General features: G+C 41.9%; 2 protein-coding genes across 2 annotated transcripts; one reads left to right on the plus strand and one right to left on the minus strand.

Moving 5' to 3' along the window:
* The first annotated feature begins 40 nt into the window (after nt 1–40).
* arl1 (ADP-ribosylation factor-like 1) lies at nt 41–4340 on the plus strand. Its single transcript, XM_058624057.1, has 6 exons — nt 41–133; nt 728–862; nt 1738–1819; nt 2006–2117; nt 2455–2633; nt 3210–4340. Exons 1-6 carry the CDS (start codon nt 130–132, stop codon nt 3238–3240), a joined length of 543 nt encoding a protein of 180 aa, XP_058480040.1. The 5' UTR covers nt 41–129; the 3' UTR covers nt 3241–4340.
* Nucleotides 4341–4406: 66 nt separating this feature from the next.
* Nucleotides 4407–25455, minus strand: utp20 (UTP20 small subunit processome component). Its single transcript, XM_058624047.1, has 61 exons — nt 25256–25455; nt 24911–24991; nt 24751–24817; nt 24532–24664; nt 24207–24395; nt 23854–23935; nt 23587–23724; nt 22949–23104; nt 22710–22862; nt 22486–22620; nt 22337–22414; nt 22062–22240; nt 21277–21417; nt 20747–20835; nt 20406–20511; nt 20119–20269; nt 19829–19891; nt 19578–19745; nt 19050–19126; nt 18862–18941; nt 18468–18741; nt 18186–18374; nt 17920–18010; nt 17556–17641; nt 16867–16992; nt 16110–16276; nt 15695–15903; nt 15109–15252; nt 14935–15014; nt 14582–14817; nt 14309–14453; nt 13985–14072; nt 13647–13790; nt 13222–13275; nt 12950–13102; nt 12358–12507; nt 12133–12273; nt 11912–12049; nt 11644–11783; nt 11417–11499; nt 10872–11191; nt 10634–10773; nt 10387–10543; nt 10119–10217; nt 9806–9973; nt 9516–9682; nt 9269–9416; nt 9072–9188; nt 8566–8736; nt 8294–8425; nt 8085–8195; nt 7843–7992; nt 7134–7316; nt 6890–7021; nt 6682–6814; nt 6420–6598; nt 6256–6327; nt 5886–6173; nt 5365–5494; nt 4987–5132; nt 4407–4875 (listed from the first exon to the last, which is right to left on the minus strand). The coding sequence occupies exons 1-61, from the start codon at nt 25304–25306 to the stop codon at nt 4720–4722; spliced, it is 8454 nt and encodes a 2817-aa protein (XP_058480030.1). The 5' UTR covers nt 25307–25455; the 3' UTR covers nt 4407–4719.
* Between the last annotated feature and the right edge of the window lie 1200 nt (nt 25456–26655).

Raw genomic sequence — 26655 nt, forward strand, 5'->3', positions numbered from 1 at the left:
TGGAAAGCTGCGGCATAAAATCCAAGATCGTGTTGGTGACGTCATTCAGCGACACGTCAACCACACGGAAGAAGGATTCTGTCCCAACTGCACCTGCGTTTCTCACACAAGGAGCACAGTCCTGACGACATGGGTGAGTATTTTAATAATCGATCGGTGAAAAATATAAATATATTCGTCAATCTGAAACATACCTGCGTGTAAAAAGTGAAATACAGGCACGTTTTTCTCCGCTTCGCCGAACGCCCACTGACTGTAGCCAGCCAGCTAGCTGTCGTTACTCGTTTCAGCGACTGCCGTATTTTTCATCAACGGGAGTTTTGGTGTAAATCATTTCACAATAAATCGATGTTCTCTGCTCAGACTCCTCGTCTTAATAAAATCCTACGCGTTAGAATAAGTACACAGTCGGTAGAAATCCACAACTTGTGTTTTTTCCATGTATTTCCCTCATGCTCTGGCTACTTTAGCTAAGCTAAACTCTTCATACTTGCTCATTATACGATTTAATGAGCATTACCCCGATTTATGAAATTTGAAACGATCAATAAATGCACCAGAATACATTATCACAGCTATAAGGTGAAACTTTAGTTAACCAGATCATAGTTCAGATCGATGGAGCAGGGAATAGCAAAATGCAGATTAGGTGAGAAACGATACATTTTCGCTCACTGATCAAAAGCTTCTTTTCTCAATATTGGAACAATTTTGTGTTTTGCTCCAGGTGCTTTCTTTAGTATTTTCTCTGGCCTTTTTGGCACCAGAGAGATGAGGATTCTAATCCTTGGTTTGGATGGTGCTGGAAAAACAACCATTCTGTACAGGCTACAGGTTGGAGAGGTGGTCACTACAATACCCAGTACGTACTGCTATGTTCTCGTCTGTTTTCTAATTCCCACCCTTTTCTCACACACTATGTTAGTTTTCGCCGATCTGCATTGTGTAACGTAGTCATTATTTTATTTTCTACCAGATTACAGTGTCACAATTTAAATACCCAAATAACCTGTTTATGTAGGGTCATTTGAATATAACTAACTCTGACATAATAATCTGCAGGTAAATGCTGCCAGACTTGATGGACAAAAAATTGTCAACATTTTTCTTTGATGTGACTGGAGCAGTCTGGTGGGGAAAACAAGTTTAACTGGCCCTAAATAAACAATTCAGTCACAGCCAAGAGAATTGACTGACATTTTCATTGTTCCTTCTGCAACACTAACGACTGACCAAACAAACCAATAGTTGGTTTGTGAATGAATAGAAAACAAACTGATCTTTGATCATGTTTAGGCCACCAGAATCAGAAAGTGATTCCTAAATCACAATCATAGTTGTCTGTGGGCAGGATTCACAAACATTACTTAACTAATGTCATGACATGCCACTAGGAGTCAAGTAAAGACTATGCATTTGCTCATTGTTTGCTTTTCAGGGGTGTGGTTTTGATGTCATACCCGCTTCCCTATAGATATGTTGTGCCTTTTGTAAATTGTCATCAGCATGCTTATTTGCATTTATGTGTGGCTTTACCTTTGATCAACATTTTATAAAAGCAGGGTATGTGGAACCAATTCTGTCAAAAACACCTCAAATTAGTTTTAGGGTTTTTTTTCCTGACCATCATCTCCACATTTTATATCCTGAGATTTACATTAACAAAGAAAACCTGTGTCTGCTTGAATCTGGTTTATGTCCTCTTTCCTCACTGCATGTGGATTTGTTTCCACACAGCAATTGGCTTCAACGTGGAGACAGTCACGTATAAAAACCTGAAGTTCCAGGTGTGGGATCTGGGAGGACAGACCAGCATCAGGTATGTGGGAGTGGAAATGAATGTATATGTAAGTGGAACAAAGCTCTAACCTGATGGTTGCTCTGTCAGCACCCAGATAACAGATAAGTCCTGTTTTTTTGTGTCTGTGTTTGTCTTTTTGCCGTCTGACCAAAGCTCAGCTGCTCTCTGATGTGCCTCCTCCCCCTTCTCCTCTCTGATTCACAGGCCCTACTGGAGATGTTATTACTCAAACACAGATGCAGTCATTTATGTCGTCGACAGCAGCGATCGCGATAGAATGGGCATCTCCAAGTCTGAGCTGGTGGCCATGTTGGAGGTAACGGGACCACTTCTCAGCTGCATCGAGTCAGATGTGAAGATGATATTTAGCCACTGTGTTACTGATTAATTTAGGTCCATTGTGAAATTTCTTTACAACAACTGTGTAGATTCCCAATTTGTCATAACATATCTATACCATCACTTCTCTTACTGCCACAGTGAGGTCACATTAGAGGAAATCTTTACAAATGAATGCCGAATACTTCTGAGTGAGACATCAGAACACATCACAATTAAAGATGACGTTCACCACTTGAAACCAAACACTTGCTGACTTTACTTACTTACTTACTGGTTTCTCAGATGTAATTCGGTGACTGTATCTCTTTCAGGAGGAGGAGCTGAAGAAAGCCATCTTGGTGGTGTTTGCAAACAAACAGGATATGGATCAGGCAATGACGCCCACCGAGGTGGCAAACGCTCTGGGCCTTCCTGCCCTCAAAGACAGAAAGTGGCAGATCTTCAAGACCTCTGCCACAAAGGGCACAGGCCTGGACGACGCAATGGAATGGTAGGTTTTACTATACGTGCTATTGTAGTTAATACGAGTATGTACGTTAGTAATGGGTCTGTAGAAGACGGTACAAAATCCAATTTTTTTTGGACGCAGTGACCGAAGGAATACTGATGAAACATTGTTTCACTGTACATTGAATATTTTTAATTCTTGACTGTTCATTCCTATATAGCACATGTTGTCTGCCCCATTTACTGCTGGGTGTTCAGATACAAATTTTGCATATTTGTAAACAGTGTTTTGCCTTTTCACATGGAGATTTGGAATGAGCCGTCTTTCTGTCATTAAAGCACACACAAAATATAAAACAGCATAGGGACAAGAATTAAGAGCATAAAAACAATCGGGTGAAATGTAATCTTGTGGAGAATAAAGCTGTTATGAGCATATAAAGTGGGATTTAGCGCAGATGTGAAAAAAGCTGCTAATTGGGGGGGCACATTTTGCGAATCCAGTCTTAAATTTAGTCATAGTGGCCTTGGAAAGGTTTTAAAGAGAGTTTAATTGGCATCCTTAAACCTGAAGATACAATGAGGCTGCATTCTATTGACTCTTTATCTGTCCCTGCAGGTTGGTGGATTCCCTGAAGAGTCGGCAGTGAATCTCGCCCTCCCTCTCTGTATATATTCCTGACCTTGGACCCATCTACACGACGCCCTGTGACCGACCACAGTCCCTTCCCCCGTGTCTCATTTCCCTTTGGACCATTGATTGCACTCCTTTGCTCTCTTCCTGTCGTTATACCCATCTGAAGTGTTGGCCAATTCCTCCAAATGCCTTCCATGCGCTGAACTGACAAGCAAGGGCTGCAGTAATGCCTGGACTTAATTCACACACACACACACCAGGTCCAAGTGAAGGTTTTTAGAGCCTTAGGGCTGCAGTGATGGACATTTTTGTATATTTAGGAAATGCAGTCAAATGTCAGTTGATAGTTGAATGCCGTCTGTGGACAAACTGATGATTTTGTGTAACCATTTGTAACTGTGTCAGCAATTAAGTTATTGTAAATGAAGTGGAAAAAGTAAATGAGGCTCTGTACAACATTTGTTCCCTCATCAGTGTCTGAAAATGTATCTGAAAGCAGGAGTTCTTCACTGGACATTGCAACATGGAGCCAAAGCTAATAACAGTCAAGTTAGGGAGATTTATCATGAGGCAGAATTCTCTCATTAAAGTACAAATATTGGATGTCAACAACTAGAATTTAAAACTTAATCAGTGAGGAGCCGCTGCTGGTTTTAGCATGCTTCATGTCCATGGTTAGTGCAGAAAATAACACCAACCTTGAATAACTTAGCTAGTAAATAATTAGCTGACCTGGTTAAAATGTTCTAAAAGATCAATTTAAAAAGAATTTGACTTCAAAGTGACCAAAAATGCATTTCCCTATATCTGTGTCCTTAAGTCAGGTGTTACTGCAGCATGGGCTGTTTTTGTTATTTAGTCAGACAAAAGAAATAACATGGAATTCTACTTTTTGTTAGTTTGGGTCATTTATGTATTTTTTTTTTTTTTATTCTGTCATGGTTAGTCTTTTTTTCCTCCTCCTTGAATCCATTGAATTGAACAGCTTTGGCATATTAGTAATGTAGTTACTGAACACTAACTGTATGCTGAAAGTTTTATGGTGACATATTTATAATTGCTTGTACAGTGAAAATGATTCTCAGTAAAGATTGATATTAAGTGATTGTACAACTACTGTGTTAAAACTCTGATTCTTAATTTATAAAACTGTAAGACTACCAACCAATTCTTCAGTAAAAATGTTGAATTTTGTTTAATTACAAAATGCTCTCACCTGTATGGGATATAAATTTAAGCACAAATATGTTAACAGCAAAAAAAAAAAGAAAGGTCAGCTTGGATCTGAAGTTCACAGGCAGTGATATCATGTTCACACACAAGAAACATACTCTTTCTTGGCCCAAAAATGGTTTCTTTGTCAATTGACAAATTCATTATTACAATCGTTAAAAAAGTCTTTATGTAACAACATGATGTGAGAGTCTCCGGACTCGACTTCCTGCTGAATTGAAAGCAGTACCTTTACCGAGTCACGTCTTCAGCTTTCGTCTCACTGCACCATGGCCAGGTCTTTGAGCGCGTGGCTCCGATGCTTCTTGGCTTTATAACCGGGGCGAAGGAACTCGATCTTCCTCTTCTTGGCTTCAATTTTGTTCCTGTGCTTTTTGAGTTTCTTCTTGGCGGCGATGTCTGGGTTAGCTACCGCCTGTGAGCAGAGAGAGATGAGAACAAATATCAAGTGGCTGCCAAGGACAGAGTTGCTGCTCTTGTGAGTGAGTGAGTGTGTGTGCATTTAATTGTGTTTCCTCAGTCGCACCTGCATGGCTCTGTGTCGTTTACGTGCTACTCGCCGCTGTGAAAACTCCTTCTGTACAGCAGAGAAGGCCAGAGAGAATTTCTCCAGCCCCACTTGTCGCTTCAGCAGCTCTATCAGTTCCTGTGCCAGGTTCTTCAGTGTGGGGTCTGGATAGAGACAGAATTAAGGAATTAAGTTGGATTAAAATCTAATTCTTTACAGATCAGATTTGACAGTCTTAACTAGTGGGATAGTGGGTAAAAAGACACGGATGATCTAATCAGAACGTTTCATTCATGTTGCAAGGCCACATGATGTGATGGGCAATAATAATAATAAGATAATTTCTTTTTCTCTCATGTGTAACAGTCATTTCCATCGAAACATGGAAGCAGTTACCTTGCTCTGCGTATGTGCTGTCCAGTTCTCTGTAGAGGGGAGTGATGATTGTGGTCAGGTAGGGGCCGAGTCTACCTTCCTTCCCCAGGTCCATGCCCATTGCTCCCAGGAACTTAAATACACATGTTCTCTGTGGGAGAGAGTGGAGGGAAAGAAAAACACAGTCAGACAAAGGATGTTACACTTTTATCAATGTTTACATTTTGGAGAATATGATATCCTTTGTGACTGAATCACACTGCACTGTGAAATTTAAATGTGTTTGCCTCCTAAATATCCATTCAAAGCTTCGACACATCTGTACAAGGAGTGATGTGGTAGTCGTGCAGTATACTAAATGAAGCAGAATGAATTCTTTGGGCCAACATACAGTACAACACCTGTCAAGGCTGCGTGTAGAGTGCAAAAGTGAGTCACTGTATTTTCAACAGCAGCTTCAACTAGGAAGTGTTGGAGTACAAGGATAAAAATCTGTTGTGAAGCCGAGATCAGGAAATGTAACTGCTCGTCTCTTTGATTACCTTTAGTGGAACTTTGGGAGTGTGTGCTGCTTCTCTCTTTGCCATCAGAGACAGCTTTTTCATCAACCACAGCAGAGAAGGAGGTCGATCATCCTTGTCAATTTCATCACCTTCTTCCTCCTCCACTTCCTTTTCACCCTCTTCTCCCTTGTCCTCCTCCTCCTCCTCCTCCTCTCCATTCTCCCTCTGCTCCTCCACCTCTTTAACTTCTTCCAGAGGGGATGCAACATCAGAGTCGGGGGAAATGAGGTAGATTACCTTGCCGACAAACAGCAGGTTCTTGATCACCTGAGTGCAGAGGAACACACGTCTTTTAGTCAAACTGAATCAGTGACTGACATGACTGAGAGGAAGTAGGGAGTTTGTGCACCTGCTCTCCAGACGCTGTGTCCAGGAACTTTGACTGTAGCTGACGGCAGAGCGATAAAGCCAACTCCCTCATCTAGACGCCCGAAAAGGGGAAACGTGAATTTGTTAAACCAATGAGGGGAAAAAAAGAGGGAAAAAGAGAAACAAGGGGGTCTTTAGCCTCACCTTCTTGTCCAGGTTTCTGGTGATGAAGGCTGTGGCTACTGACTGACCCTTTCCTGCCTCTCCTCTCCAAATGGTGATCAGCTGTTCTGCCTGGTGGGCTGCAAACAACTGACCAAAGAGCTGCGAGGCGGTCAGCCACACCCAGCAGTGAGGATACCGCATGTGGGCTTCAATGTGACCTGCAGGACAGAAATAACAAATGATGCGAGTGCTGCTGCATATGGAAACAAAAATGATATTTGTGTGCGTGTTAGGTTTCTACCCCAGATGTTTGAGAGTGTGTTGTGAGGCTTTTTGACCTCCAGCAGACCACAGTGCTTGGTGAGTTTGGTAATGAGTGTTAGATACGTGAACAACAGCCTGTCGGCCCCTTTCTCATCCTCTTCCTCTTCAATCTGTCAGATAAGCAGAGTTAAAACAGAGCAGTCTCCTCACAATACAAACTCCAGCGTCAAAGTGTTGACATTTACGTCGTCATAGTTGTCGGGGTGGATCTCCTTCTCCAACAGAGGCAGGAGGCTTTTCAGTCGACAGGCAAACTTCTCCTCCTCCACCTCCACGAACAGGCCGCAAATCTGAGCGCCGAGGCGCCGCAGGGTTGCCTGGGGAGGACGGAAACGACTCAATCAACAAACATCAGCCTTCATTGATACTGAGAAGTAAATACAACTGAAACAATCAGCTAATGTGTGGAGCATTTATATTTATGCGTACCTTCTCTGAATTTAACCAGTTGTTGACAAATGTGAACAAGTTGTCGTGCTGGGTTTTGTTCAGCTGGGTAAGCAGGGCCTTGATGGACAAGGCAGCCATTTTTTTACAGCGTGCCGAGTCGTCATTGACCACGACCAAGGCCAGTGGGGCGAAGAACAGACCGCAGTACTGGGACAGCAGTTTCTACACAGCCAAAAAAAAAGTTACAGAAGGTTTAATGCATTAAAGTAAAAAAAAATATCTGCATTAATACTCCTTAATGTATTTATCAACAAAAAAAATTAAACATTTAAAACAATACAGAGCATAGTAAAAACACAAAAGCATCCAGCCTTAACCTGAGTTTAATGCCATGGAGTAAAAGTAAGAATATTTAAAATGCTCAACAGTCTGGGGCACATCTAATGTGCCAGGGCGGGGCATTCCAGAGCTGCCACTGCCTCTGGTCTTTAACTTTGTTTTGGGGACTTCTAAAATTAGCTGGTTAGCCGACCTAAGCGCTCCGACTGGAGTGTGTAGGTGCAGCAATTCAGCCAGATACTGAGGTGCCAGAATTTTAAAATCCATCCTAAAACGTACTGGTAGCCAGTGGAGTGAGGCCAATATTATATATGTTAGCCTATTGATTTTAATTATTAGGCTTAAGTCAAGGGGTAGATTGTTGTGTTTCCATATACAAGGTCGTACAGTTGAGGTGTAATTGACTCACCTTGGGAAAAGTCTGGAATATGTATGCCAGCATTTCCAACACAGACTCTCTGCCTGTGTCGTGCTCATATTGTAACTGTGCCACCACAAAGTCCAGGTGGCCTCTCAGCCTCCTCCCCAGTGGATAGTCCAGCAGGTACTTCAGATAAATCTGCAACACATGAACACAGTTTCCTGACTACCTACATCTCTTTATTCAACAGTCTGCCGCAAAGAGGAAAAGTGTAGCTTGTGTGTTCGTACCTGTCGACAGTGGATTCTGATCATACCATTGCTGCCAGTAACGGACAGCTTGGAGATTTTGGTCATCACCTCCTCCATCTCCGGAACTACAAGCTTCCTGGACAGAATCGCCTGAACGAGACAGACGCACACAGAAAATTAGAATGTAATAGATTAGAAATGACAATTTTTAATAGAAGCGCCAAAGATTGGATCCCGAGGCTTGTTACCTTAAGCAAACCAAAGGCAGTGGCCTGGCGTGACTGATCATAAATGTCCTCCTCAGCGTATCCCAACAGCACTTGCAACTGTGTCTCAGAGATGTTGCTGCTTTTGACATTCTTTACTAAAGTGGTGATAGCCTGAGAGACGAACAGGAGAGAGACAGAAAATGAAAGTTTTATTACTTCGGGTTGTGCTTTGACTCCAAACTAAAGATGAAACACAACAAAAACAAGAGTTGATAGATGTTGTGTGCACATTTTTTTTTTTAATGTATTACCTTGAAGCAGCTCTGGACCAGATGGTAATTTTCCCCACGGGCTGCACCAGCCTTTGAGTAATCCTTCAACAGGACAAAGAGCTTCTTAGTCAGCTGGTCGACGTTCCGATTCACTGCCGGCAGCGGGAATTTCAGCAACAAGGTGAAGCACACCAGAGCCTCTGTGGTCACCTGGAAGGGAAGAGAGGGGATGGAGTAAAAGTTATATGTATGTATTTGAGTGACCAGTATGTGTATGTGTATGTGTAACCATGTAAACCAGGGGTCTCTAAAAGGCTGACTGTGGTCCGATTAGGACCCAGGAACCATCCTGTCCAGACCATTGCCATGTGGATTTGTCTTAAATGGTCTAGCTTTTCTAGCTTTTATGGCACTACAGGTCCAGGAAATTAACTTTTATTTACTTCCAACTTTTGTTTCGTTTAAGATGCATCTATGATGTTCAAGACCGTTGCGTATGGAATTTTACCCCTGATGTCAACCATGTAAACTTCAGGTACTTGTACCTTGACATGCATGGAGTCGAGGCAGTCGAGCAGCAGCTGTATGAAAGGGTCTAGCATCTCCAGAGCCGAGGCATCAGATGATGTCACTTTGGATTTCTTCAGACTCAGGTGGAGCAGCTGAAGAACAGATGGATTCATATGAGGACAGCTCACAAACACTTGAGGTTACTGAGAACTAGCTGTGGAATGCTGTGTACCTTGAGGCCAGTGTCCACCAGGATGTGCATATTGGTTCGGCTGCTGACAGGAGCTTTCTTTCCTCCTCTTTTTGGGGTCGGAGGCAGAAGCAGACAGCTGGGAGGGGGCAGTCTGGGGTCAGGAGGAGGCTTTGCAGACGCTTTCTCTCTAAAATCACACATATACATACGCACAGTGTCAAAGGAAGTCAATGGAAATAGGCATTAAGGAGATTTACTGCATTTTTCTTTGGGCTTGTGTGTGTACCGGTCTCTGTTAGTGAGCAGTGGCAGACTCTGGCTGATCAGGCTGTGGCACAGCAGTAAGATATCCTGAGGGGCCATGCCTACATTGACAAGCAGACCCAGGACCAGTCGCCGCAGCACAGCTACCACCCGGTTACACGTCTTAAGACTGGATGTAGTCTCCAGTATCTGGTGGGAGGATGATACAAGAGGAATGAGGAGAACAGTCAATCTTTGCTATGGTCACTCCAGGTTGACTAATGTCAGCAAAAGCATGATTTTTTTTCAAATTAATTTAAATCACTCCCTCACCTCCTTCAGGGGCAGTATGAGTTGGGTAATGCTCTCCCTGCTGCAGAACTGAGCTAGCAGCTCATAGGAGTCCATGCTCTTACTGTGTCGAGCCTCCATAAGCTTAGAGACGATCCCCTTCACCTCCTTCTCCTCAGCCACAGCCCCAAACAGCTCATTGTTGAAGATCTAACCAACATTGAACAGAGAAAATAGGTGATAAAGATAAAAGAAAAATGAATACCTGAAAATGAAACACACCGGATACTCCATCTTTAATATTTTGACAAATGGGATACTGAGTAATGTGGAGTGAAAGAGGACATGTTCTTACACTGATGAGCATGTTCATGCATGGGTCCAGGTCACCACTCTTTAGTGTAGGACTGACTGCAGACAGCAATTGGTACACTGTAAACGTCAGCACATGGACCTGGATGGAAGGAGAGCAAACAGTTCAAACACATAATGAGCACTTCCTTTCCAAACAGTGGTGAAATGCCTCCACCTACAAAACTATTTTGACTAGTGTGTTTAAGTTCAATTGCATTGAATACAGCTACATTTTTTCTGTCAGTGTGTGTGTATGCGTGCACTCTTGCCTGGTAGCCCTTCACTAGGAGACTCTGCATCTCTTTGAGCAGGTACTGCAGGTATCTGAACCCCAGTGCCTCAATGATCTTCACCAGTGTCCCTCTTGCCACATCACGAATCTCCTGGAAGCGGTTCCTCAGCACCACACACACCTTAATCAGGATTCTACACAACAGAGAAAATATAAACTGTCTACATACAGAGCTTTTTCTGCCTTCATATATTTAAATACATCCACTAGCAACACACACGTACCCGGGCAGGTTGGAATCCATGATGTGTGGAGGAAGAGTTTGCATCAGTTTAACCATCGCGAAGGCGATCGGTATCCTCGCCACCTCCTCCTCCTTCACGTCCTTCGACTTTGTCGCCTTGTGCTCCTCGTCACGCTTCACCTAAAGGACACACCTTTTACCGTTACAGTGCTGCTTGGATTTTTGAAACAAGAGTGGAGCTTTTACGCGTATCAGTCATGTATATGTGCAGTCTGTACCTTTGCAGTGAGACACTTGTGCAGGCGAGGCAGCACACTGTCATTAACAGTCTGGTGGATGGCTTTGATCAGAGACTCCAGTTCTTCTTTGCTCTGTGGCAGTCCACTGGCCACTGCAGCAGCTTTAACAGCCACTGGTCCCTTGGCTTTAGTGGTGGCCGCTTCCTCTGAGACACCATCATTGTCCATCTCCATTGGGACATGAGATGGAGCCGTCTTACTGTCAATGTCCATTTTCTCCTCCTCCTCATCATCGCTTGGGTTAAAGTCATCAGCTGCAGCTTCATCCATTTCATCTGCGTCGACTGTGACATTTGCAGCTTGATGAAAAAAAATGACAAGGATGACTTTTAAGGCTAAATCAAACTCCTTTAAATGTATTGGGAACCTTTTTTTTTTTTTACCATTTATCCTTTCTCCTGATATGTTTATGTTTTGTAAATTACTTTAAAGACGGTTAGCCAAGATGTGCATCCATTTCAAATATTTCTACAAATGTGGGAGCAACACGAGAGGATGCAGAAGAGATCTGACGCGTCACTAACCTTCTCTGGCCTTAGCTGCCTCCATTTCTCTGCTAAGGGTCTCGTGGTCAAAATGGAAAGCCTCTAGAACTGTGACCAGCAAACTGGTGTTGGAGTGGGAGGGTGGAAAGGGAGAAAAGAAAAGGAGGAGACGGAAACCTCTATGAAACACTTCAATTACAAAGACAAGAACAAATCCAAAAGTCACAAATGTAATTTAAACGCAAACATAAACAGGAAGGCCCTACTTGACAGCCAGTTTCTGCTCAGTCTGTGCAGTCTGCAGGATGTGGATGAAGTATTTCATGTAATAGAGGTACTTGGACCAGGTCAGCCTGCGACACACTGCGCCAACCACCTCTACAGAAGCTGATGTCATATTCTCATGCTGCAACATGGGAATATGTATTTTTAGTTTCATGCACAATTTTAAAAAGTTGTGAAAAGAAAAAGTAACGCGTCATCACACATTCTACAATAAAAGGCATTTTCTTTACACAAGTTTGAATAAGTCACCTTGACCATCTTTTCATCTAGCAGGGCAGTCATGGCATACGGCATTATGTAATTCTGCATGGAGCGAGATGTCATCACGACCGTGCCCTCGGTCAGCTGTTTGGCCAACTTTCTCAGCGCACGACCCCGACGGTGAATCTAAACACAGAAACATTTCAGTCAGACAGTCAGATAAAGGAAGGGGAAGAAGACGCCGTGAGAATTCATTGTTCGTCTCTGACCTGGATGTGCTTCATGTGCTCAAAGAAGTCAGACTCGGGATCATTGTAGTCTCTGAGCTGCACCAGGTCTCTGAACTCTTTTTTGCAAGGGAACGTCTTCACCAGGCAGGCAAGCACAGTGGTGTAATCATGCTGCACACTCTGTGAAAAGTGGAAGGGTTGAGTTGAAAACGTACATCAGCCTGAATGTGTGACGCAATCTCTCTTTGAAGGAGGTGCGAGTACCTCTGTCTTGCTGCGGAGCCCCTTGTGCACAGCGTCCAGGATGGTGTGTTGAATGATGTCCTTGTAGAGCCGCTCTCCAGCTCCGACCAGCTGGGTGATCACTGCAGACAGACACAGGGTGGCGTTGTCTGCCAGTGACATGTCGCCAATCTGTACCCAAGGAAAGACAGAAAATTAAAATCTCATTCCTTTCGACAAAAGGTCTGAAACAAGGGGTCTGAGAAGGTACGGCAGGGGAGTTTATATTTTTTAATAAAAACTTCAATTTAAAAAACTGACAGACATTGTTAATATTGGCATTGGCATCGGTTAACATGGTATGTTTATAAATGGCAGTGGCACGCCACCATACCCTGTACCTTGAACATGTTTAAGATAAAAACAGGAATATTTAAGCCTGTGTATTATTTGAAGAGCTTAGTATTGGATGCACAATAATAATAATAATTATTGTAATTGTAAATAATCACTTGAGGCTCTGTTTAATACAAAAAAAATGTTCAGTTCATTCCGTTCGTTTGGAGGTCCTTGGTATGAAGAACGTTGAAGACCTCCGCTTCAGAAAGTTTATCTGTGTCATAAATCTACTTACCTCATAAGTATGGAAACAGTTGTGTATGATGATGCTGATGTAATCCAGGTCCAGAGTCTGCATGTCTTTGACATGCCTGGTGGCGTCTTGGAAAGCCGTCAGGCGCATGTCAAAGTAAATCTCATCCAAATGCCGACTGTCGAACGCATTGAGCTGGAGAAGATGAACAGGATACAGCATTTGTGCGGTTACTAATACTACAAAGCAGGTGAATCTCACCACAGAGATTACTGTGTGAATAACAATTGGTCATATGATATGAATGATCTTACTTTTGCTGTTAAGTCAGTGATATATGTGAGGGAGGGCTCCATATCCGACAAGGTCTGAAAACAGAGCACCACAGAGATGAAGAAGATTCATTTTAAATGCTTTGCTGAGAAGTACAGCTACAAATGCATGTCAAGTACTCATCATTCAAGTCAAGTGTGGGTTTAACAGCATAGGCCTAAATCTGCAACACCCATCTCCTAGTTTTATAGTAAGGACTCAGGATATGAACGGGAGATATTTGCACTGTATGTCTGTAAATGCCACCAAAAACTTACTGGCTCAGTGGCACATTTCAGTTACGTAAAGCTTACTTTTGATCCCTGCATCCAGTATTTCACAAGTTTTAAAAAGGAGAAAATCTGAGGTTGATCCTGTGAACCTAGGTTTGACTGCAGTATCGAATGGCAATAACTACAATCTGTACCTGGAAGACACTGGTGAGAGCCTGCCTGGGCAGCTTGTTATGAATGACGGAGAAGAGTTTGCTGAGAGGGCGGAGGAAGGCAGAGGGCTGCTCACACTGGCGCAGCAGGTTCTGTACGGTGGCCAGGATGTCAATCTCCGTCTCCTGAAACAAGCACATAATGAGGTTAATTACAGAGACAAATTTGTTAAAAAGCTCCACTAACTTGGCCAAATCATTCCTCTCTTTCTGGGAATGGAAGACTGACAGTAAAACATTTTAAACTTGAATACATTGTACAACTACTAGTCTAAAAAGAGCTCTTACAGAGCCCAACATTTCTAATTCATTAGGCTTACCTGTGGGTTGTGGCCTCTCTGGAGGTAAGGCAGCAACAGGCTGATGAGCACTGAACTCTGATCTTTGTCGCTCACAAATCGGCTGACTCTGTAAAATAGAAAGAAACATAAATTAAAAAAATCAATTAATATAATAATTAATTAATTATATATATATATTTTTACATATATAAATACAATTAACAATTACAAGTTAACTTCAAACAACTGCTTTGTAAAACTCTTACAACACCTCTAGTATACAGTGAGACAAGAAAAAAGAATCACTATGTTCTCTTTATTATATGGACCTCGATCAAAATAACTGGTTAACCGTGGACTCACTTGGAGAGGATGTTGAGCTCCTTGGCCACCTGTGATCTGTACTTCTTCTTCTTGAGCCTGTCAGTGTTGCATATGATCCTGCTGAAGTATCTCAGCAGAGTGGAGATGTGAGGCAGCAGCAGTCTGGAGCCCTGAGTTAATGAAGCTGCAGGAAAAACAACATGCTTATCAAACGTTTCCCGGTAGATTAGGAAATGAACATAGACAAGGATTTAAAAAAAAAAATGGTGAAAATGTATTTTAATATTTAATTTAAAGCCAGCTTCCTCTGACCTGTTGTAATAACAGCACCCTCTCCAGGCTGTGGGAACACATTGCTGTTGACACTCAGCTCTGTCTCTGACTCTGAGGCAACAAAGTCTTCAGATGTTGCTAGAGACTCAGCGATGTCCATAACCATGGCGATGGTCGCTGGGGAAGCATTCTTGGCAGAGAGGAGGGAAAAGACATTCAGGAGGACGCCACACTCTGGATGGTCTGGTCTTTGCTTGGCCAGAAGAGGAAAGAACCTGAACCAGAAAGACAAAATGAATCCTATTTTTACTACAACTCTTGCTGGTTAACACTGATGGAGGGATGGGGAGTAGATAAATAAGTGATGTGATTGAAAAGTGACAGAATCTGACCTTGCATTTTTGCACCAAACATAGATCAGTTTAAGCAGAGGGGTTGGCGAGTAGGGGCTCTCTGTGGGCAGACGACACACCTGCAAAAAGGGGAAAAAATGTAAAGTTAGTGTTAGTTGGTGAAGTCTTTGAAAAAAGATAATGGAACAAATCCGGTTGTTTGTTGTTATGTACCTGAGGCCACACCACAGCCTCGAAGACAGCGTCCAGTTCATCTGGGGTGAAGCTATAGAAGTCATAGCCATCAAAAAAGTCGTGGATCCTCAAAATGCTGAGTCGCCTGAGGTTCTTTAGAGGACTGATGCAACCCGACTTCAGCTGCGAACAAAAGAGGCAGAATTTAATATGGATAATGTACCTATGAGCTTTATAATGCACAGAGGCAAAGCTCATATAAGCTCAAAGAATAAGCAAACTTATACTTTGACACACACATCCAGCTTTCACTGGGATTTTCCACTCAATGATTCGAAGTTAATCATACACATGTGTACATTTAAGGGTATATTTTGAAACAGGAATAATTTATACATTAAAGTAACACTGAAGATCCATCTTAAGAGCTTAAAGATTATTTATTCCTGTCCAGGGTATACCACATCTTTCGCCCTGTGTGAGCTAGGATTGGCTCTCGCAACCCTGCGACCCTCATGTGGAGGATAAAGTGGCAGACAATGGATGGATGTTGTAGATGCCGTAATGTCGCTTTGCTGATTCTAATTTATAGCAATCTGATTATTAGAAACATGTTTGTGGCTACCTGGTCCCTCTTGTCCAGGACGGTTGACACACTGGCAGCGACGCAAAGTAAAATCTGCAGCACTTTGGGCAGGTAGATGTGGATCAGGTGGGCCAGTTTCTGAATCACCACATGCATGATGTTCAGCAGGCTGTGTTGACGGCCCAGCGGCAGGATGGCACCCAGGTCTGTCTCAGCTACTGCTCTCTCCACTGACGCCAGACAAGATCCTGAAGAAACAGTACAGGCACAACACTGACAAGGGAGCTTCTGCCATTTTCATCTTCTTCATATGACATCTTAACAGGAAATCCAGATGTGAAACAAACTTAGGTTTGTCACGATTAACTGTCGTATGTAAATAATATCTGCAGATGCTGGATGATGGGTTTTTGTGTGATAGGAAAAACTTTTATGGAAGTCTTTGATTTTCTACCTTGACTGTGATGGTTGACGGGCTCCAGCAGCAGGTGGATGAACATTCCCAGCTCCTCAGCCTGGCAACCTGCCAGGAAACGCAGAATGATGGAGGACCGGGTTGAAGAAGAGGCTTTTCCCTGGAACCTACTGCCCGTTTTACTGCGCATACGCCCGAACAGGACCCTATGACGAAGAGCAAAATAAACTGAGGGTGACTGGTGACTGAGGGAATATGGAAGTTCAGATATTTCTGCTAATGCTAACAGACATAAAAAGGACAATTAAGGAATCAAAATGTTTTTTTTTCTTTTCTTTATTTTAAACACAAAGCAGCTTCAGTAAATAATTGAGGTGAAGGAGACAGACTGGCTGAGGACAGTGTGTGTATAAAAGCACAATGCACTATCCTGCATACAATAGGATAAGAATAACCTTAACTATGAACCGTCTATTGTGTGTTTCCTGGCTAATATGTAACCAATCAGTGTTGTTTCATAGCCCAATAAAAATGAGCAAACTGACATCAAGCAAGTTCAAAGAAATGTTTGGAATATTTGGAAACACACTTGGTTTGTTAGAAGAGTTAATAATTTGAGAGGCTCTACACCACTCTCATGTCTTGATTCTATTCAATACTGAGATACAGGAATGGACAGATGTGACAGATGTGAGACTGGTTATTACTCTTCTCATCTAAATGAACATTTTCCAAAATGCTTGACCCCCTTAGGAGGTAAAACAGATAGTTTGCCTCACACATCCATGTTCAGTACCTCATAAGCAGCGGGATCAGTCTGGCTCTGTGTGAAGCTTCAACCACTCCGGTCTCCTCAGAAATGTTGAAATGGACAATCTCCTCCTTGAAGTGTTTGTCATCGAGGAGCCTCTCAAGATTCTCCCTGAACAAACACAAACAAATGTTGGAACACTGCGACACACACCAGCACTGTCATGGCTCACAGTGGTTACTTAGTGATTTAACATCTTTTTCAAAGGCTTAATAGCTGGACAGACTTAACACTTAAACTTGGGTTAAAAACTTTCACTTTCCTATGAAGTTATGTAAGGATTTCATATCAAATAAAATATAAACATACTGGATTACAGTTGGAAATAACATGAACAACAGGAATAACTCTTGTCCAGAAACCAGCACAGTGTGACAGGCTGAACAAAGAGCTACACATACTGTCCTGTCAGCACCACCTATCTGTCTGCAAGATGGCTGGTTGTGCTGAAAGTGGATAGCTTGATAACGGAGAGTAGAACGTCAAGCAGAGAAGGCAAGGAGGTTAATATTCCTGTCTGTAACTATAGAGGTTTAATGAAAACAGCTGTAATTTATCAAAGACGCTCACAATGATCCCATTGAGAAAAAAAGACAAACCGAGACTGTTGCTTCAACAGAAATCCAACTTGTTTTCCTGGCAATCTGTTAGAGTAATTATGGTGGTTTTCTTACTTGTATGGGACAATGTTGGAGTCTTTGTATGTGAGAAGACATTCCAGTGCCACACGCTGAATATGCTGGTCCTGATGACACAGCAACTGAAAACAAACAAGGAGAAGAATACATCATGTTGGTTTAATGTTTGAGGCATTACTCAACATTAGGAGTTAGAGTATGTTTAAAATGAACTAGTCCATAATTCCCCAAACCCCTTATTCCTTTACGAAAAGTGCCTGGATACAATTGAATTTCACAAAAATCTTCACATTTAAAAAACAAAACAAAAATAACCCACACAATTATGTTCCAGTAAAGCAGATCTGAAACGGATTCAGTTTAATAACATGTGCAGCTGAATGTGCGGTATTTGGATTACCTGGTTATAGAGTTCACTGAGCTGGTTCTCCAGGTAGAGAGAACGAGGGTTGATGAATTTAGCAAAAACTCTTAAATGGGCAATCAGGTGTCTGTGAGAGGAAAAGGAAATCCCATTAAAACAACTTCACACGGTCATAAAGAGCAATAAGCTAACAGCCTAGGTCCCACTGGTCATCATAGTCCTCACTACTAGGCCATTGACCGTGTAAATACTTCATTAATGCATTAATGATAGCTGGTAATGTGGTTGTGGCGATGTCTTACTTTGCAGCAGCTTTCCTTGAAAGGGCCTTCCTCTGCTGCTGACCTCTTTCCTCCACATCCTGCTCCTCATCCTCCTCTTTCTCCTCTTCCTCCACAGCCATCCCAGAATCCTCTGGGTCAGCAGCATCACTCCTCTTCCTTAGGTCCTGAGTAGGGGCTACCAGTAGGTCAGCAGGATAAAACTCATTCCTGATGACAAAAAAACAAAAAAGCATAAGGACCCCATACTACACAGATACATGCCATTTCAATGCCATATCAACAACCCTTTAAAACACTGACCTGATAAACCTGAGCAGTAGAGGACTCAGTTCTCGGCTGCGTGGTTCCACTCTGTCAGGAAACTGGGCCATGGCGCGCCACAGCAGGCTACGGAAGTTAGGGAAGTCCGTCCTGTCGTTTGACTCACCGGTCAACTTCAACTTCTCTAGGAACAGCACGCCCACATCCCCACTTTCAATGACGTCACAGCCCGGTTCACTCTGATGACTGGACTCTTCCTCTTCATCATCATCATCATCATCATCATCATCCTCCTCCTCCTTCAATTGATTTTCTACGACAGGCAGAATAAAGGGACTTAATTTTCATGTCCATATTTGCAAGTGTTTAATACAAAAAAAAACATCTTTGCCACTGTTGCCCCAGAATCTAGCAGCCCAGCGGAGAGCTGTACCTGCCAGCCCTGCCACCTTCTCCAGATGTTCATGGTAGACCGCCCAGAAGTCCTTGTTGTCCATCCCCTTGGCATGGCTCCTGAAGGTAGGAAGGAAAGTTTTGTAAAATGTAACATTTTGAATGATATACTTTAGAACATTTTTACTTTTTAGCTAATTATTTTTGGCAGGATTTGTTTATACTCACACAATCAGTTCAATGACTGCTTCCCACAGTGGCCTGAAGTTGACAAACAGCATTGCAATGAGGTAACGTAAAGGTACCTGAAAGAAAAGGTGGTGTGATAATTAGTTTTGGTATACCTCAAAAATGAATTAATTAATCTGGCAACCTTTATATATATATATGTACACACATATATATATATAAATGTAATGATAGCAATGTCAAACATAAGCTGTTCAGGCATCTCACATGTCAAGCTTTTATGCTTTTCTCTGTCATACATTGGGAGAAAATAATTCTGTTTGCCCTTAAGTTGGCTGACACCATTTTAGGAAATAGGTAGCATATTACAACATGAGTATAAATGATTAATTAAAAATGAAAATAGTAATTGCATTGTGTACTGTACTGTACGGGAATCATGGCAAATGCATGTCCTCCCATTCAAGTAATCTGCTCTCATTTTACAATAGTATGTGAGCTGAAACGTAATTTCACCTAGATCAAGTCATGAGTTTTGATTACTGGACCATTCAATGTCAATCCTACCTGCTGGAAGGAGCCTTGTGGACCCTGTGGCAAGTTACGCTGCACCAGGTCGTGTCTCAGCTTCCGGAGGTGAAGCAGTTTTTCTCTGTAGTCCTGTACTGAAGCTGGCACCAGCTCTGCCTGCAGGCAAAATGCAAACACCGGCTGGACATCCACGTTCTCCTCACCCTGGACAAGAACACAAGCTTATGTTTAATATCTCTATAACTCTATTGTGGTAGTTCGGCTAGACTCTGGACTGACAGCTGTACCTGAGACTGTGAAGGAAGCTCTGCCTCAAACTGAGTGAGGATCCTTAAAGTTAGAAGGCGGATCTGAAAGAAAAAAGTTAATAAAAATAAAGATAATGGACATAAACTATATATTATTCATAATCAAGCTCAGATTTTAAAATATCTTTTAATAACATTAAAATTATTTGCCAGGTGCACACAAATGCCAATCAGACTAGGAGAAGACAGGCTGGTTTTCTGTGCTTGGGCGACAATTGTAAATAAATCTTAAGGGATCCAATTTGCTAATGCCGTTACTGGAGACAAACCTTAGAGATGTTGGATGAGAGGTTGATATGCAGCATATGGTAGAGCTCCAGCAGCGCACTGTGGGACAGATGCTCGGAAACACCGCTGACTGACAAGCGGGTGTAGTACAGGTCTCCGAGCAGCAAAGCAGACAGGTCTGTGGGATACTTCCTGTAATAACAACAGAACATAAAATGAGACATTTTAACTCTACAGAAATAATAAAAAAACAAAAACATTTTATTGCCTATTGTGTTGATTTATGACTCTTGATACTCAATGGACAAGGACGCAACACAGTGCTTACTTGAGGATTGAAGTGATCTTGTCCACTGTGACCAGGGAGAGAAGCTGGGCAGTGCCGTCCAGACAGAGGAGGCAGCTCAGAGCCTGTCTGGCCACAAATAGACCAGCTGGAGGAGAAATGACGAGAAAACAATGCAACTTAACATTCAATGCAAAATCTTACACTCCAAAGAGAAACGGATTTTTGGAGACCAAAAACAAATAAATCTCCATGTCATAAAAAAACAATCAGGGCTCAGCAGAATTACAATTTTAATCTTTATGTGGCACTCTTACGAACTATTGAGCTACGATTAGTTTTTCTTTAATTCTTTGAATAATTAAACACAATTTATTACAAACCTTTCCCCAGTTTCTCTGCCTCAATCTGACAGAGGAGGTGGTTTAAGAGTGCACTCACAGCAGGAACAACACTAACCGCAGCCAGTGGTCTGAAAATTAAAAAAAAACAGTAAATGAAATAGATCAGAAATAGATCAAAAAATAAACATAAAGACATCTGTCAGACCTTTTAAAAATCTATGCACGAAAGTGAATGTGAGGCAAAGGAAGCAAAGATCATCTTTTTTACATCAACAATCAGAAGCCAAATATCAACCTGGTTATTTTTAACTAAATCAATCATATTTTTTTTCTCATATTAGTTTAATGTAGGTTCATTCTTCAGTTTACAGGTGATATGGAGAAAATACACTTAACTAAAGCATCCTTTCAAAACAGGATTCAAACATGAGTGAAATTTCCCCAAGACATTTCCCTATCCAAAATAATATATACACTTTTTGGACTCCACCTGTGTGGATATATCTCTCAGACAAAATAACAAAGAAACCAAAGTTTACTGCACTAAAGTGCGTGTGTGTGTGTGTTACCTGATGTGTGGCAGCAGCACAAGTGCAGACCACGGCAGAGACAGATCAGTGATGGCCTGGTTCTGCTCCTCAGGGAGTCTAATCAGAGACAGCACCAGCTCTGGCACAGCTGGCTGCTCTGATGTCGCACTGCTCATCACACTGCAGGAAGAGAAATACACATTTACTTCAAGGCAATTTTTGCAAGGATTGTTAATACAAGTCACCTGCATGAGTCAGGCAGCCAGAGACGTTCACTGTTCACTAGTCTATTTATGACTTAAAAAAGTAGAGGAACGATCAGGGTTCCCACTCCTTGGTTGACATCACTGTACAAGGACAAATCCCGACACAGCTTAAGATGAGAGCTCATGGCATCCACTTTTTCATTTGCAGCACGCTCTGCATCTGGCCAAGTGTTTGTCTTTGGGATCTTGGGCAAGCCAGTCTTTGTAATATGTTTTTGGTGAGACAGAAAAGTTATTTGCTCTCTCTTGCTAAATGTTACTTGCTCTCATGTCAATGGCAGAGAGACAGTGTACAGTGCCCACACCACCGCTAGTAATTACAACTCAAAACGTTTGTTCTGCGTAGGCCTAGTCTACGTACATCAAGCTATGCAGGGCGCATGAAACAGTAGGTGGCGTCGTAACAAACAAGGGGACATTGGGGATGGGAGACATTTACCTAAATATCAACTTAACTTAATCAATATAAGTATATATACTATATACTTATATAAACAATAATATAATAAACAATTACAATGATCCATGGGAACCCTGAACACTTCAATTATATCTCACCCTGTGCTCTGTGCAGTAAAGAGCAGTGGGTAGGTTTCAAAGGCCATGGAGCCGTCTGTTGGGGACGGGGCTTTAGCAAGGATCAGGCTGACCAGCACGTCTAGGCCAGAGTGGCGAGACAGAGCATCTCCATGACTGAATAAACCAACAGTGAAGCGCAGTAGGCTGGGGAGGAAGAACTAGAAGAGGGGCAGAGGAAGAAGAGGCAAGTGTCAGGGTTAGAGAAAGACAGACACAGAAAGAGGAAAACACTAAATATAACACTCTGGACTCACCTGCTCAAACTGTTTCATGGTGAACATCTCCTTAGTGAACTCTATAATCAGGTCCTGGTCCAATGTGCTGCCAAACACCTGTTAAAGAAAACAGTCAGAAAAGTAGCAGTGCAAACACACACATTTCTGACTCTGAAACAGGAAATAACCTTTTGAATTGTCTCTTGGATGAGTTGCTTGGGTAGGCTGATGTTCTCCCCGAGGAGCAAAGAAGAGATGATCTGAAGGAGCAGGCGGGAACATGGCACAGACAGAGCTGAGCTCTGAATCAGTCGCAGCACCGTCTGGAGGCACACAACAGTGAGATGGTGACAACTACTATATTCAAAGGAAATACATTAATAGTTTTTTTTTTGTGATTTCCTCCTGTTACCTGGCTAACCGCCTCCGGCTTGGTGACCTTGGCTCCATTTCTATGGGACACCAAGGTGTGGAGAATGAACAGCAGCCTCTCTAGCTGCTGTGATGCCTGGCTGGCTTCCTCTTGCTTTTCCTCCATGACACCAAGGACCTCCACTACACTAGCCTGTGGGGAGGGACACAACACTGTCAGAAATAACGAAGGCAGAAAGTATGTTCACACATGATGTTTTCACTGAGCATTGCTTTAACCTGTATGGACTCCCATAAAACCAAGAGGTGCTCTTTATCAACATGATCGGCTGCAGCCTGGGCCATGTGATCCAGAGCGTCCCTGACAGTGTCCCAGGGCAGAGCTGCTCCTGGGCTGGTTGTGGGGCCAAGCTTATGTAGAGCCACAGGGAATGCCTGTAGAGAAAGAGAAAATAAACTTCAATTGACTATAACATGACCACATTTTACACTCTTGAATAGGCATGGGATGATTAGTATAATTGCGACAACAACAGGTGCAGCCTTCCATATGCATCGTAGATGGGACAGAATGTTTTGTGAAAAATTATTTATGAGATCAAAGATGATGAATAATAAGTCATGAGGAAAGATGCAGCTCCCCATAAGCACATTAAGAAATCGATCACCAGTACTATAAGCTGGTGATCTAGACAGGATTTTCAAGTCACTCAAGTGAAATATTGATGTTTTTCTTCATTCTCGATTAACAAAAAAATAGAAATTCACCACAACGAACTTATTATAAGTGCTTTTAATCACGACAAGCGATAATATTGTACATTGTCCCATCACTACTGATGACTAAAAACAGAGCGCTCTTTCACACAGCAAACTGCTTTACATCTTATGTGAGAACACATAAAAAAACAACTCACATTTGCAGAACAGGAGTGGAACATGTTTCTGACTCCTTTGCACATCTCAAAGAGCAGCTGACCTGCTCCTTCTGCCTTATCAGGATGCTCCTCTAGGTCTGAGAATACATGAGTGAGCAGGGCATCAAGATCAGGAACCTGTGGGAGGAAATATCACTGATGACCACTGCAAAGACTGAAACAAGAGAATCTGCTCTCACAAGAAATCACTGCACCAAACAAAAATTTAATTCATCATAGGAGGTAGAGAGTTAGTGTGTCACCCACCTTTCTCATCAAAAATGAGAAGCTCTCTGCTGCAAATCTGCGGATATGTTCTTTCTTGTGTTCCAACAGTGTGCTGTACAAACTATGGGACAGAAAGTGCAAATGTAAACTTTGAAAATTAGATTTGTGTGCAACCTGATATGCGAGTAACACAATTTCATATAGGTGCGGAAACAAAAATTACAGATTAATACATGGCGGTGGCCCACGAAATAAAAGAGCTGTGACATAATCCTATTTGAGTGGATACAGTGAATCAGAACAGTATACAGATACCTTCTTATACTGGCCACCCATCCCTAGGAATTCAGCAGTAAGACATAAATACAGTGATATTCCAGCTTGTTTCTCACCTGTAGATGTTGGTCATGTCATTCACCATGAGCCTCCACAGGTACTTGTAGAGGTAGGAGAGGCAGGTGAACACCCACTCCAAGACCTCTGTGTCCTTTGTTTCCAGCAGTGATGTAATAAGAACGAAAAAGTCAGGAAAGTGAGGATAGAAGTCAGTCTGCAGGTCTCTGGCCAGCTGAACCACCAGGCTGGAGAGAGGAGGAGGAGGATATAACTGAGGTTAGTGCCATTTACTGTTTAGTAAGTACTTTTTAATCAGCTAAAATGTGCTAAAGGGCGTATTTTCATTTGATCAACAGGTCATTTCTCTGTTAAAACACTTACTCCAGAAGTGGTTGGTAAGCGAGGCTGTTACTGACAGCCAGATGCTTTTTCAGACACTCCACTATAAAATTCTGATGGAAAACCAGCATGTTGAATGACTGGCTCTTGTTGGATACCTCTTTCAAAAATGTTGCTGTAAAGAAAAGGCATAAGCACATGTCACTCATCACAGGGTGACTATACTGCAAACAGCATGGCATTTTATTTCTGTACACTTACTGAAATTCTCTGTCAAGTTGAGGTCTCGCCATTTTGTCAGCCCTTCAGAAAAGTATGTTTCTACCTCCTGTATCAAAAGAACAACGTTGATTACCACACACAAATACAGAGGACTTCACTGTAATATATGGGCGTAATGGTAAGGGATGACTGTACTTGCCTCGGCAAGAGATCCAGTTCTGTCGATCCGATGGATGACATTGATGTTGACATTGGCAAGTCTTTCTGCAAAAGTGAGAAACTGGAAGAGACAAGCAAAAAGATTCGTTTTAAATCTGCTGTAACTGAAAGCCCAAGTGATTCAATTCGTAATATGAAAACGAGACGATGGCCAGGGATTTAAACTTACATGGCACATACATTAGCGTGTCACATTAAATCAACTGATGTATGCTAGTGAAGTTATTAATGAGTCCTTCACGAATAACGTGCAATATTTAAGTGATAATACACTGTGAAAATGATTAGACTTGTGTCCCTGCCACTCGTGTTTGTGGACACTCACCCTGTAGGTGTTCTCTGATTTGTGATACGAAGACTTGGACTTAATCTTCATTTTCGCTTCCTTGTTTGACAAAAGTCGGATAGTATTCCAGAGATAAACATGTGATTAATGTTTCATGAAAAAAATACGCTTTAGTTTTGGAAGTTACAACTGTAAACACACATGCCGACTCCAGGACGCCACCATGTTGGACAAAGCATTCTGGGTATTTTTTCTCCGCGTGGTGGACGCTAGAGAAGCAATAAGACGAGATAATAAACCCCCTTGTACTTCCTGCTTCGTTTTGAGCTTACCGCTGTCCCGTTTTTATTTGCGGTTACGAGTACCGATTGTTGAATGATTGGCAATAATATTGACATTTAATGAATAACAAAAAACTTTTGGTAGACCTAAAACCAACACAAAATGTTATTATTTGCCAAATATTGAAATCCTAACAAACAACAGCTAAGCTATTTTTTTAATATTTTATATTCTCATTATCATATCTATATGATAATATAGAAGACTTTGAAAAAAAGAAGTCACACCCATGTCATAAGTATGAGATGGTATCTTGAAGTTATGGCTAAGAATCTCTTAAATATGAGATTCTTTTTTAATCGCATAATAATGAATTAGCATCTCATATTCAGGACCTTTTTTTTCCATGTGGCAGAAACAGGCTTCCATACATATATTATGATCTCATTGTGCATATTTTTCTTTATTGCATTTGCGTTTGCATTTTTAAACTTTCTTAAGACGTTTTTATATATATATTTATATTTCGACTAATCACTCTGCTTTTCAATCATTTGCTCCTTTCAGGTTCACAAATTTGCTGGTTGATTTAATCACGTTCTATCATGAGAACGTTATGACGGTTGTATTCCACTTTTTAATTTATGTACTGTAAAACGACTGTTTAACCAGGTAAAGTCTCACTTACTCTTTTACAAGAGAGACCTGACCAAAAGGGCAGCATAATATGACAAAGATTTAAATCCACCAATCTCAACCTGTTCAGAAAATAACTCGTAGGTTAATGAAAAAGTCTAATATGCCTGGATGTCATCCATGAGCAATTACTCTTGTCCCTGTACACGTTTTTTTTATGTGCTCCTGCTGTTGTGGTGTGTGTGTGTTCTTAGTTACCTCTTTAGAAACGTTGCTGGCATAAACAGTGACCTTGTCAGGACCAGTGGTCAGAACTACATTTCTGAGGAACTGGTTATGTTTTAGGGCTAAGATTTGAACTGTGGTTAGGTTAAGGTTAGGATTAGGCACTGACTGGTTGAGGTTAGAGCTAAACCTTTGGTCAGGCTGTCCAAATGAATGAAAGTCAATGCAGAGTCATTAAAAGGATGGCTGCAAGAATTTGTACGTGTGTGTGGTGTGTAAAGAACTGATGATCGCTT

Source organism: Solea solea, chromosome 3, assembly GCF_958295425.1.
Source record: "Solea solea chromosome 3, fSolSol10.1, whole genome shotgun sequence".
In the NCBI taxonomy this organism is placed as follows: Eukaryota; Metazoa; Chordata; class Actinopteri; order Pleuronectiformes; family Soleidae; genus Solea; species Solea solea.